Genomic DNA, 14,467 nt, shown 5'->3' with positions numbered 1-14,467 from the left:
ACGATCGAAATGAAATCAATCTAGAGTGCGGTGACGTTATGAGCTCAACAGTTGTCAAACCACCACAGCTTGGCAAGACAACGTTTGCCGGGACAGCTAGTAATTAATAAAAGTAGTTTTGGCTCCGTTTCTATATTTTTCCTGTAAAGTATGAAAACTAATCAATCATTTGACATATCGATGACATTCGTCGGTCTTCTTCTTCTTTTTGTAGAAATAGTTTTCCTTAGGTAGTACGATAACTGGTACAGGAACCCTATCAAAATAAAGGGTGCTCTTTCGTATAAAATAAAAAAATGAATACTTTTTTCAAAATTTAAAAACCCAATTCTTGATATTCATTGTAACAATACTGCTTCCTCAAGTATATTGAACCCCAAAAATTCCCCTCTCGAAACAACCTTCAACGATGACCTTCTGAATCGGTGGTGCCTCGCGGATTTTTTTTTTTTTGGCAAATCGGCGTGCTGTACATCTCTATGGGACTGCGATAAACTGGGGGACTATGACCATGCGTCGTCAGCTCCCGCACATCAAACCAACCTATCGCGGTTCCATAAACAGTCAATAATGGTTAACAATGAAAAGCGAGAATTAGGTGGGAAAATTAATTCTTATTACAGTGAACGAACGCGGCAGAGCACCAAACCGAAATGGACACGGCTCGGCAGGTGCGATTGGCTGGCGTTTGGAGCAATAGCTCGCTCCTTGTAGGGTACAAACAGCGAGCTTCGTCTCCAGATGGCGACCGCCGCCAATGTGTACGTCCCGAGAGCGCGTGTAAGTTTGGTCAATCGCCGAACAAAAACTGAAAACGTTTACATGAAAGGTGAACGTGGAAAAGTAGTTTTAGGCGTAGGATAAACAAAAAAAACGAACTTAAGTGTTTGTTTCCTTTCGGTAAGAAGTAAAGTTTTAAGTAAGATTGGTAGATGCGAGATGCGAGAGAGAGAGTAAAACAGTTGAGGCGTACCATGGTCACTCGGCGACGGAGACTCGCTGGTGGATGCCAGCGAGGTGGTGGAGATGGTGGTCGCGATCGCGCCGCTGCTGCCGTTAGTACCCACTACTACACTGGTGGCGGTGCTGCTGGTGACGTTGTTGGCACCACCAGCAGGGGAAGGCCCAGTGTGATGTTGCATCATCATCATCATCAATGGTGGCGTTGCAGTGCTAGAGGTCCCACCGGGCGCCGTCGGTTCCCGGGCGATGGAGGTGTAGGACCGGAAGGACGAGGCACTGCCTTCCTCTTCCGGGGGAGGTGCCAGCTTGGGTTTCTTGATGGCACTGCGACTGTAGGATGGGGTCGGGGATGGATGGTGAGGATGGGGATGGGAACCGGTGAGGACGCCCGCCGGGTGACCACAGCTATTGGACGACGGCTGGCTACTACCGGCAGCCGGGAAACCCGCCACAACACCACTACTGCCGACGGCGACGGCGGCAGGGACAGAGCTAATAGACGTGCATGGCTTGTCCGAATTCGGGTGGTGATTTTGAGTCGATTTCAAATTTTGACTGGAATTGGCGGGGTTTTGTGGGACCATGACTACTGTATTAGTGCTAGTGGCCGACGAGGAGGACTCGGAACTCTGTGCATGGGATGCATGTGGGGATCTTTGATCTTCTGTAAGATGCAGCAAAATTAAACGGATTAACACTAAGTGGGGTTGTTCTGATCCAATTGTTCGGCGAAAGGAGGGGGATGTTTGGGAGGATGAATATTGGAACGTATTGGGGATTTGTAATGGTTTCTGTAATTTTATTTTTTTGCAGGCATTTGATATATCCTTATCATTGTGATGTGTATGTAAAATACGTCTTATTTACAATAAAGCAAAGTATATACTGAAACTGACTGACATTGAATTAATACTAGGTATCCTTTGAACTGTATTTATAAACTGTAGTAGCACATCTCTGTTATAACCCCTACCCGACTAGAAGATTCTAACAAAAGTGTAACATTAATATAACATATCATGATATTTATAACGAGTATCCTGGATTTCTCCCATTACTGACCATATGATCAAAAAGTTATTATCGCTTGTATATTGTATACTATTGTTCCCAAATGATCTTTGGCTCCGTAAAGTGTTATACGCGATTGAGCCCCAAATAAACAAACGTGTTTAAAAAATGATATATATGACACATTCTACCTTGACGATACAACGTTTTTACGCCTTTTCGGTCAGATTTTCCACTATAACTTGAAAATTCGACCGTAGACCTCCAAATATTATTTCATATCCGGACTCATTGTAAAATTTCTGATAAGTATGACCTGTTGAACAGTTAGTTTTAATTTGAAAAGTATTTTAACAATAGGAATGAGTAGCGTGACGTTACAACGGTGGAAAAGGTTTTCCGAAAAATGTTCCACAGTTGAGAAAATTTGTAAAGAAAAGGCGGAAAAACTATGCCCGAATTCGCTGAAAATGTTCAAAAAAATATTTTTGAGAAGGTGATTTATAAGCTTTGATTGCTGAAATTTTTGGAATGTACTTTTTTTTCTTTCCTGAGTTATGGCCAATTTTGTTGAAAAATGTCCAAATGTGCCATATAAGCCTTTTCTTTGAAAAATCATAACTCAAAAACGAAGCATTGTAAAAACAAAGTTTTTATTTTGAAAGTATAGGCAAATTTTCTCGAAAATAAAAAAAACAAAACATGAAGTGGAAAAAGTTTTCCACAAAATTTTTCACAGTTGAGAAAATTCATAAAGAAAAGCCGGAAAAACTATGCCCGAGTTCGTGGAAAATTTTCAAAAAAATATTTTTAAGAAAGTTATTTCATAGACTGAAATAACTTTGGTTCCTGAGTTATGGCCAATTTTGTGCAAAATGATCATATAATGTATGCGTACATGGTCATTTTTCACAAAATTGTTCATAACTCAGGAAAGAAAAAAAAAGTGCGGTCCAAAAATTTCAGCGATCAAAACTCATGAAATTACCTTCTAAAATTTTTTTTTTATTCCTGAGGGGCTGTCCATTTATTACGTAAGGGAATTTTTGCGGTTTTTCGACACCCCCTCCCCCCTTGTAAGATTTTTTATGTAAGAACTAAAATATTTTTGTATGGCGTTCGAACCCCCCCCCCCCCCCTCCCCCTATAAACCCTTACTTAATTGATGGACAGCCCCCTGAGAAAATTTGCTTTCATTTTCATCAAAAAAACTTTGTGTGTTTATTCTTGGATTTGTCAAAAAGTTCTTTTTTTGATAATTCCTCCAGCAGTTCCTGCTGAGAATTCTTCAAAAGTTTCTTCTGTAATTTTTCAAGGAGTTCTTTCTGAGATTTCTTAAGGAGATTCTTAGGAACTTCCTTGGATTCCTCCAGGAACTGGCTCGAGGATTCCCTCAGGAGTTCCATTGCGAATACCTCCTAAAGTTCCTTCTAGGATTCCTCAAAAATTTTCCAATATTGACCGTGAGTTGCTTCTGAGATTTATCCAAGAGTTCCTTCAAAGATTCATGGAGGATTATCACTCTGCAGCAGGCGAAATCGGTCGATTAGTTTAAAAGTTATGACGGTTTGAAAAAAAAAAGACAACCCGGGCAGACGAGAATATCTAAATCAAATCTCAAAGCGAACAATTTTTGCTGTCATAGCTCGATGTAATTTTGATATGCTATTCAAAAAATTTTAAATTTTATCGCTTTATCGAATCAATAACTTAAAGTGATATGATTTCAGTTTTTGTTCTTTTCGAAATATTTGAAAATTTCTACATAAGAACAAATTTAGCTCTTCTGTACAAAATGGTACACATACATCCATAGAGATGGCTCAATGTTAGTGAAATGCCATGTGCCCCTTTCTGAGCTGGGGAAACGGAGAAGCTCGTGCTGTTGTTGCCATGATGTTCAATGGTAAGTATCGCTGCCTGTGAATCCTAAGGTCGTAGGTTCGATGCTGGATGTTGGCTTTTTTTTTCAAGAAAATGGTCGACAAACCGTGTCTGCTATTGTTTTGATCTTGTAATATCTTAACGAGCTATTATTGAGCAATCCTCCATACTAGATTTTGATATCATTTCGGATGTTTTACCTCTTTTATCAATCAAAACAATATCGGTTTTTGTTCTTCAGTAATTCAATAATTAATAACTGAATGTGTTATTCGTTACATTTTCTCACCTACTCGGGAAATGTCGTTTTTGACCACCCTATTTTCAAAATGGACAACCTAATATCGAAACAAAGCTGTACGGGTCTAAGTATTTTTGGGAAAGATCATTCCTACCGAATTTGAGCAATATCGGAGCACTTTTATTCACAAGTCAATTCTTTTTTTCATGGAATAGTTGTAACTTGAAGCTAAGGTGCATATCAGATTTTGTTATACATTTGATCAGATTATAACACAATAAGTTATTTTCCTGATTGGGTCAGAGTAATTTTTGTTGCAATTTTAGCTATTTTAACATCATCTCTAGTTATCATATACATAATATGTTATACACAAATATTATAAGCCATAGCACAATATGATACAAACTTGATATAATGTTATCTTAGTGTCTACATTTAATCAGTTTCAGTTGATTCCTACATTTGAAGTCTCTATCGCTTTGCCTTATCGTAAAACGTACGCATTATTTGAAAGGATTGTAAATTTTGCAAGTTTTATGTGTTTCTGACATAGAAAAATACTTTAGGTATTATCGGATATTTCAAACGTATGCAAATTTAAAAAGGAACAAAAGTAGATAAGAGGAGTGTTGCTTTTACTACTACCTTCTTGTGATCTTTGAAGTAAATTTATCACCGTAGGATTTACCAATGGATAATGAAAATCGTTCGTACGCAAACAAACGGGCACTAAACTGAAGTTCACAAACGAATTTATCAGACTCATATTTTTTTAAATGCAATATCGGGAACATATGACAATTACAAATCAAACTTAGCAAATTGGATGCGCTAACTTCCAATTGTACTGAGGGAGTATAACTAGTGTTAAAACTATACATAACTGCAAACCACTACTGTGCGCTACTGAAACAAAACACCAACAAAAAAATAAAAACGAAACTGATCTAAGGTTCATAAGATAAAACGCAAAAAAAAACAATTCTATTCACAAAAGAGATTGATGACACCAAGTAAAACCTAGGAAAATCACAACATCACCTACATTGAATTAGAAACTTCACTAGAAAACCGTAATTATTAACTGTTCACTTCACTACTGATTTAGGAATGTGGCAATATGAAGTCGAACGGAAGGAAGTTCGACAAGAAAAAAAAAATAAACGAAACGGTGTGATAAAGAAAAAAACGCTGGGGAATAAAAAGGTAGTGCGTTGCGTTGAAAATGAAAAAAAAAGAAAACATAAAACAAAGGAAATGGAACAGAAAGAAAGAAAGAAGATCTCCACCTAGGGTGGAAGAAAGGAAAAGAAAATAGAAACTACTCTAAACCTCCCTAGTGGAGCGCGCGCAGTGTGTATGATCGGTATGAGCGGTCTAGAAAAAATAGGATATTGTTCAACAAGATACACGGAAAAAAGGGTGGAAGAATCTCAAAACGTATTTGGCGGTGGTGGTGGTGGTGGTAGTAATAGTATTTTAGTAGTAGTACGGAGGGTAGAGTTAAAGAAATAAAATAAAATGAGAATCGATCTGAACTTGTGCGACTCACCACCAGAGGGCGAACAGTTGACCGGCTTCTGGCCGGTGTAGGTCTGACGGCGGCCCAGCATCGCCGTCGGCTTGGAGGCCGCGTTGGCCGACGAGGAACGATTCCGAGGGATTGGACCGAGACCGTCCACCTCTCTGTTTTTGGTAGGTCTGTAACGAGCGAGAAAAAAAGGAAAATGTGATTACTGAAAACGGTTCGAAAGAAACATGCACGTGTATGTAATGTGTACACAGCAAAATTTTCTGAAAATTACAGCCGACGTAAAAAAAATTAGCATACAATTTTCTATTCTATTTCAATGAATTTTGCATTAAAGAATTTCTTGTATGGAATGTTGAATGCGAAGCGCTTTTCATAATGGAAATTGGCATAGAGTATCTTCGTGCCCGCCACTCGATTTACACATGCAAAATGGTCATTGACAGAAAAAGCTCTCAGTTAATAGTTGTGGAAGTGCTCATGGAACACAAGTTAAGAAGCAAGCTTTGCCCCAGTGGGACAAAGTTACGTTACGCCAAACAAAAGATGCAGAAGATTCAATAAGCCTAAATACAGGAAATATCTCTTTAGGGACGGAGCACAAAAAAGTGAAATCTCTACCCAAGTATCGTTTTGATAACCAATTAGTCTTGAAGAGGTTTTTAGAACCGTCAAATTTTGTACATGGCTAGATACTGTGCTTACCTTACCGTATTCCAAAAATCAGGTCAATTGGTTGAAAATTGACTGAGCTACAACAGCAAGTGCTCAAAATAGGTGTTCCTGCCCAAATGGTTCTGGACCCTAGATATTTCTCGTAAATTTCCGTTATCTATAACCCCAAGTCAGCACTATTATATGAGATATTAAACAAATGTCAAATTGTGTAAATAATCACGATCTTGGATTGATTTTGAAATTTTAAAATATTGAAATATTGATACATTCATTCAAACTGAATGTTGTACTCTAATCAATCAATTTGGATTAAAGATCTTTAGCAGAATTTACGTATTACCCACAGAACCCATTATACAAACAAACAATTGAACTCCCTCCCAGCGTGTTTCAAGTGCCCCTCCATTCATTCCCCCCTCGCCCACTAGGTAATCCATTACCAGTTGCTCACTCGTTAGAACCAACAAACGAACAACCGAAAATGGCCCATAAAAGATGAGCGCTCTTCAGCGTTACTACTGCCGTTTGGCGTCATCGTTTCCTTTGCACTACTAGATGAAATTTAATTGTGTGAAAGAAGATGGGGGCACGGAACTGGGAGTAAAGTGGCGAAAAACCAACGATTGTGTCGTCGGAGGAGCAACGGACCACCACCACCGCTCTGAACTGGCACCAGGAGAGGATGCAAGTGCAACGAGGCGAGCGACAGCCGTGGTTCCTGTGAATTTTGGTAGAAAAAGAGCTGGGTTCTATGGCTACAAATCTACAAGTATACTGTGATGTAGTACATATACGGAAGGATGATAGCGGACGATTTTTCATGCGAAAAGACCTCCTATAGACAGTTAGTAAGCTACAGGTTACAAGTCAGTGGAACGTAGAACATAATCACTGGACACTTGGATCGATATTTACCGGTGAGCTCTTTCCATATTACTAAAATAATTTTAAAAGATGAACCAGTCTAGGGCTGAAAATCGCTATAATAAATTTATAATAATAATAATAATACTAAAATAATTAACACTAAATGACCTAACCTAACCATATTTTACGGGTATTTAGGGTCTGGGGCCATTTGAACAGGAGGGCCTATTTTGGGCACTTGCTGCTTTAATTCATCTTGTACCGACTTTTCGAACCCTCTAAGCAGAATACCCTCTATGAATGAGTGTAATCAGTTTCGTACCTTTTGTGGATGACTGACACTGAGGAAGATTACAAGTGGTAGTCGAAATACGCGTATCTGTCAAAGGATAATGCTTTAATTCAGTTAATTTTGAACCAATTAACTTTAGATTTTGTACATGGCTAGATACTGTACGTATCTAACCTATCTCAAAAATCAAGTCAATGATACAATATATTGTTAATGAATTCTCAAATTTTCATTTAATTTGATTCATTGTTTAGGAGATATGACAGTTTAAAACTTATTTGTCTAAAAATAGTGTTTTACGAGAACAGTTCTAGCTTCATGAAAGATTATCCAATTGAGCACAAATTTGTACCAATGATACACACATAAGAGGTTGACAAAAAGTCAAAATTTGAGAAACTTGGATGCTCTCTATGAAAAGTTACAGGTTGTTGTTTGGAGAGAAGAAAAAGTTGCCTATCCCAAACATTTTGGCCACCCTCTGTACTTCATGATAAAACAATTCATCAGGATTGTTTCCCTCACTTGTCATTTGCCTTTTTCCACATTTTCTACACAATGCAGACACAGACCATCAGAACCCCCAAAGCTATCACAACACCGGTCGCCAAAGCAACTGAAACCGCGCCGTACGGAGGCGGCGCTTCATTTCCCGCGATCCGTCCGTAGGAGGATAATGATGATGATGAAGTGCCAAACGCATTTATTCTCTCCGCTTCTTTTTCGCACCCAACCATGAAGCCTCCTACTACTGTTGTTGCTGCTGCTGCTACTACTTTGTCAGTCAACAACTGTGGTCGTCGGTTGGTGAGCAGCCGCGGTAATTACCCACTGTTGTTGTATTTGACTTCCACGCTTGTTTTCAGCTACTTAAGACAGCTTAAAACACCCGATTGTTAACTTCTTGAGTGTCCCCCACACCCCCGTCCATTACCACCGGTCGGGCACAGTTAGAGCGGCACGGCGCAGCGGCAATCGGCAATCCATAAATTTTATGTACTACTATTTGGACTGGACCTAATGATAATTTAATTACTGCTTGCTTACGAGATGAGACAGGTCGCTGTTCCCTTTCTTGTTTTTTTTTCTTAGACTGTGTCGGAATGCAAGAGCACATCGCTGGAAAATCATCGGAAGCTTTCTTGTCGTTTGTTGGTTTATTATCAACTTTTTTGAAAAATTAAAAAAAAATAATTAAAAAATGTTCTGTACTTTAAGACGGGCTTGGTGGTCTAGTGGCTACCGCTTCTGATTCATATACAGAAGGTTCTGGGTTCAAACCCTGGTCCGTTCCTTCTATTTTTGTATCTTTCTATCCACTTTTTCTATACTCTCCTCTCTACACATACAACTTATGTATATCAATATGTTCATAGTCATCGCTAGAACCAGAAACGGTTGAAAAGCCGTTTTCCTTCCTTCCAGATTCACAGCACAGTGTCAGTCCATCGGATAACGCCCGCGAGTTATGCAAACAAGCGAACTGTGCCGCTTTAGCTTCATAGTAATAATCTCACTATCACCTTTCGCCAGACATCCACGCACCAATGTGTGAACCCTCTGCCAACCATATCCCACCAACACTCCAATATCCGCATGAGTTTGTGCAGACGTAGGGTATATACGGTCTGATGTGGATACAAACGATTGCTATCATCACTTCCTTCTCCTTCCCCACATTGACCTGCAACCTGACGTGGCAGGCGCCATTGTCGCCTATCAACAGAATATCACCAACGCTCACAGACTGAAGATGTCTGCCATAGCTCTATATATAGACTATATACTCTATGTCTATATATACTATAGTCCCCGGCAGATAATCTCATTGGTTCCTTGTGTGAGCAACGAACCTTGCTGCAATTTGTTTATCCTGGCTTCGCTCACTTGCTAAAAAGAGACAGATAATCTCAATCAGACGCATTTGTTTACGATTTGGAAACGTGAGTAGGGGTTTAAATCGGCCACTGTGACAGCTATAGTTAGTTAGTAAATTGTTAGTTTTTTTCGGAAGTTCCACCTCAATACCGTTGGAAGAGTCCTTCGTCGGAGAATAGCAAGCTGGTTTTGGTAAGAGCCAATCAACGACAGATCTCTGCGACGAATCCTAGATAAATTCCAACTAGCAATACAACTGGTAGACCCATCATCTGTTTATTGATTTCAACCACACGCCGCGATTTAGTAAAAAGAAATGCGTTACGGCAGAAAATGGTAGTACACTGTTTTCCGACGAAACTGATTAGGCTGATTTGTCTGATTGTAAGTTATGAGTACATGAAACGAGCTTATCAATTTATGATCCATCTCACTGTCTACCAAGTTTTTTGTCCACCAGCAGTGCACTACAGATCACAGGACGAGTGATTTGGCTATTGCCTCATGCAAAGAACATATCAAAAACCGAATTGACAAACGCAATATTAACGAAACAAATTTTTAACTTAACTGTTCAACATGGTTCAACTTTAAGAGTCAATTTTTGCGAACGAACTCCAAAAATATTTTATATAATGACATTTTCTATGGATTTTTGGGAATTTTCGTGTGTTCTACAAAGTTGATCCTTATGATGAAATACACCTTCTTCTACTTTTTTCATGTTGGAATAACGCTTCAAGTGGAACACAGCATACATCTCAGAAATCCCAAAACAGATTTCCTAATGCAGTCAATGGAAAAATCAGTGGTTGAATCATGGGAGCAATTTTGAAGAAATTTCAGGAAGAAATCTAGGGTTCCTGCTAAAATTCACCATGCAAAGACAATCACTAGCGTGAATAGACTTTTATTTTTTTGTCATTCATAAACACGAGAAAGAGCGGGACGAAAAAGGGGGCAAGTTCTCCCTCTGCCATCCTCCTCTTTCTTATGTAAGTTTGGGAGAGTGAGTGATTCCTGTTGTGGTTCCATCAAGCATTTCTACAAGAATTAGGGTAATTTTCCAATTGTTGCACGGCTAAAAACTCGCCTATTGTTGCACACTCCATGTTATTCTTATGGGGTGTGCAACAATTGGCGAATTTTTAGCCGTGCAACAATTGGAAAATTACCCTACTACATTTTTTTTCTAGAATGTTCCCTGTTGAAAATCATCTTGTGATTCCTCCAGGCTACTTGTAGGTATTGCTCCAGGAATAAAAGACTTTTTGAGAAATTTCCGATACAATCCACCAGGAAGTTATGCTGGGATTCCTCAGACTGTTCCAGCTGGGAATCCTACTGAATTTTTTGGAGGATTCCCATGAGCAATTTCTGGAGAAATTCCAGCTGCAAATGTTAGAGAAACCCCATTAAAAATTCCTGAAGAAATCATAGCACGAATATCTGCTGTTACTCTAGAAAAAATAAAATATCAAGAAATTCCTGCTGGGAATGCTGAAGAAATACCTTAAAAATTACCTCCAGAAATTACTCCTGGGATTACTTCAGGGGGTCCACTCAAAGTTCCTCCAGGCATTCCTCCTGTGATTCGTCCAGGTATTTCTTCAAGAATTTCTAAATTAATTCCTACTGGGATCATGTACCGACTTTTCGAACCCTCTAAGCAGAATAATGCTACTTGGATTTTTCCATGAATTTCCGCAATCCCGGTTTCTCTAAGGACACTTTCAGTATAGCTCTCGAAAATCCTCCACAAATTCCTCCTGTGATTCGTTCAGAGATTTTACCAAGGATTCCTCTAGGAATCCCAAGTAACAATGAATGCTGAATAGTGAGAGTATTAGCTGCACAATAGCTAGTTAATGGTGTCAATAACTAAACACAATGACAGCTGAATATTGGTCTGAAGTTTTTGTTCAACCTTTTAAATCAGCAATACACAGATGGCTGAATATCAAGTTGAATAGAATATTATTCATCTGGGTAACCAGCTTTAAAACAAACACCAACATGCAGAATTAATCATCTATTGTTCAACCTTCAATCAAATATTTTTTGACGGCTGACCCAAGCATGATTCCATGAAGTCTACATCGCTTCTTCAGCCTCAAAACAAACTTAGTTCAACTAAAAATAGGCTCACGAAAGTGTAATTGATTACTAATTAAGTGCATATAAAGCCTTAAATCAGCCTTTTATTGAGCCTCAAATCAGCTAAAAGTTGAATAAAATCACCAAAATTAGATGTTTAGGAGCTGAATAAAGGATTGTATCTCTTGTGCTCAGCTTTTGTTCAAATGAAGGCTGATTTAAAATAGTTGGAGACACGTTTGTACAGCATCAAATTGTTACCTGGGATTCCTCTTAAGATTCCTCCAGCAATTTTTGCACGGATTCTTCCTTGAATTCTTCTGGCATTACCACTAGCTATTCATGCTGAGATTCCTCAAAAAAATCCTTCTGTACTGTATTTATCGATTTCATCGTAAAAGTAGCATTTATACTGGGAATTATATTGAGTTTATTGACTCCTACCGAAATTCCTCTAGACATTTCTGATTGGAATCCTCAAGGATTTTTTTCTTGTTTCCTAAGTTTCCAAGGATTTCTGCAAGAACTTCAAGAAGACTCCATTGAGAAATCCCAACAGGAAAAACTGGAGAAATCATTGGAGGAATTTTCGGAGGAACCTTAGAGGAATTCCAACAGGAATTGCTGGAAAAATCTTTTGACAAATCCTCTTGAAATTCTTCCAGGAATGCAGCATGGATTTTTCCAAAGATTACTCCGGAAATTGCTTCGGTGATCTCTTTATGGATTTTTTCAAGGATTCCTCTAGGAATTCTTCTCGGAATACCTCCAGAAATTCTTACTGAGATTCCTTCATGAGCTCCTGCCAGGATTTTTTCTAGCTATATTGCTGAGATTTCTCAACCCGACTAGAAGATTCTAACAAAAATATAACATAATTATAACAAACCCTGATATTTATAACTCATTGTGATTTAATCAAGTTTTTATATCTTTGGGGTTAACAAATATTATATCTCAATTATATCTTATTATGTTATAAATGTCGTTTACTAACTCATTGTGAAATAATTTTGTTTCAATTACTTGACATTCAGAAAATCATTTTGTACAATTGTATCAAAATATGGTAGGAACTAGTTTTCTTGAAGCTAAAACTTATATCATATTTTGTTATAATATTGATCAGAGCATAACAAAATAGGTTATTATTTTGATTAGACCGGTGTATTTTTTATTACAATTTTAGTTATTGTAAACATCATCCTGCACCTAGTTTATAACATAATAAGTTATAGGAAAATTTAATAACATCATCAGACAATGTGTTATAAACTTGATAGATTTTTCTAATCGGGAAGCATTTTCATAATCCAGATGTTATTTCTGCACTTATTGCTTTTAGAAGTCTTTTAGAAATTGTTTGAAGAATCCCAGCAAGACTTCTTAGAGGATTCCCACTACGAATGCCCTGAGAAATCCGAGCAGCAATCTGGGAGGAATTTCAACAGAAATTCTCAAAGGAATCTAAGAAGGATTTCCCGGAAGAATTTGAGCAGAAATTCCTAGCAAGGAACCTTAGAGGAATTCTGAAGGTATCCCAAAAAAAACTCTGGGGTAATTTCGAGAAAAATCCACAGCAGTGCTTGAAAAATGAAGCTTTTTTCCTCAGACAAGGCAAAATGTGTTCCTTTTTGACCGGCGCTTTTCAATACAGGGCGTTATTACTGTGCAAATGACATAAACTCAAACTAAATCGATTGTAATAGTCACATAAAACATTCCCATACCAACAAAATTATTTTTTTTTTCAAGTTTGAGCAACAAATGAATCCACTGAATCATTCCCGCATCTTCACACTCACCGCAGCAAGTTAGCTTGAACGATCATCAGTCAGTTTGCTTCACAAGCTATTCGACCGATGAGGAACAGCAGTCACAGTTGGCTCGGTTTTTTTTTTTCGCTCCCTTTTCGTGATCCTTCGTAGTAATGGCTAGCGCTGATAACTGGTCGTATTTTTCATATTCACTCAGATTCAAGCACTGATCCACAGAGGAGTTAAAGCTGGCATTGCTAAAAGGATCCCATCAAGAATAATAGCAGAAATCCCAGCAGGAATTTCTAGAGATAATCCCAATGCCATTCTTGGAAAAATTCCAACAGGTATTCCTGGAGGAATCCTTGGGAAAAGAAAACATGAGGAAGTTTAAAAGGAAACCCATCAGGCATTCTTGTAAACTTTCCAAGCTGAATATATGGAGGAAGATTTTGAAAAATCTCTGTGGAAACTACAGAAGCAACTTCTGTATTCCAGTGGACATTCCTAGAGGATTGCCTAGAGGACTTCCTGTAAAATCGCTGGGAGATACCTGTGGAGAGATGCAGATGAACTTCAGGAGGAATTCATGGAGAAATCGTTGGGAAAATCTTTTCAGAATTCCTCCACAAATACTTGATGGTAAATTCTTCCTGAGATTGTTCCAGAGGTCTTTTTTTCCTTACACATCCTTCCTGTGATTCCTCCAGGTATTGCTATACTAATTCTTTTCGTGATTTTTTTCAGAATTCTTCATGCAAATCAGTATATGAAACGATCAGATTTGATTGTAAGATTCAGATCTTGCTTTATAAATCAAAATAGGAACTTTTTACTTCAAGAAATATCAAGAAATAGAGCGTAACGGAACACCATCGCAAAAAAAATGACAAATTTTGACTTAACGCCAAAAAATGTTCTACTTTCTCGAACAGTTTTCAAAGTTTCAAGTACTACTAGAATTATACAGGTTGTTAGGTTTGTGAGTGCAAACTTTTCAAAGGGTGATAGAGGACCATAAATGGTGAAAAAAAAAGTTCTACGCATATGGTCAAATCTCAACCGTTGCATAGTTATTGAACTTCCCATGTTTTTGATTGATTGATTGATTGATTGATTTGTTTTTATTACAGACACTTTCAGCCCTTGGCTGGTTCGTCTCTATCCTGTTTTTTTTTTTACTCTCATCGCCTTAACTGGCTATAACTTGAAAATGGTCAAACTTATCACAATTTTTTGACCCTTATTCGAAACATTATTGAATT

The 14,467-nt window shown here is 38.1% G+C and overlaps 1 protein-coding gene across 12 annotated transcripts in view; it reads right to left on the bottom strand.

Moving 5' to 3' along the window:
* Nucleotides 1-14,467, bottom strand: part of LOC109411294 (insulin receptor substrate 1-B) — a 683,096-nt gene that overhangs the window by 56,071 nt on the left and 612,558 nt on the right. For 10 of the 12 annotated variants that reach the window (XM_062851140.1, XM_062851143.1, XM_062851141.1 and 7 more), the window contains 2 exons: nt 5,655-5,803; nt 974-1,627 (listed from right to left, as the gene is read on the bottom strand). In XM_062851140.1, the coding sequence (XP_062707124.1) occupies nt 974-1,627; nt 5,655-5,803 (803 nt within the window). The remainder of the gene's footprint in view (nt 1-973; nt 1,628-5,654; nt 5,804-14,467) is intronic. The other 2 variants (XM_062851147.1, XM_062851150.1) reach the window with 1 other exon arrangement.

This window comes from Aedes albopictus, chromosome 2 (genome assembly GCF_035046485.1).
Source record: "Aedes albopictus strain Foshan chromosome 2, AalbF5, whole genome shotgun sequence".
NCBI classification, from domain to species: domain Eukaryota; kingdom Metazoa; phylum Arthropoda; class Insecta; order Diptera; family Culicidae; genus Aedes; species Aedes albopictus.
Note: the sequence above shows the minus strand (reverse complement) of the source record. Positions and strands in the feature narration are given on the sequence as shown.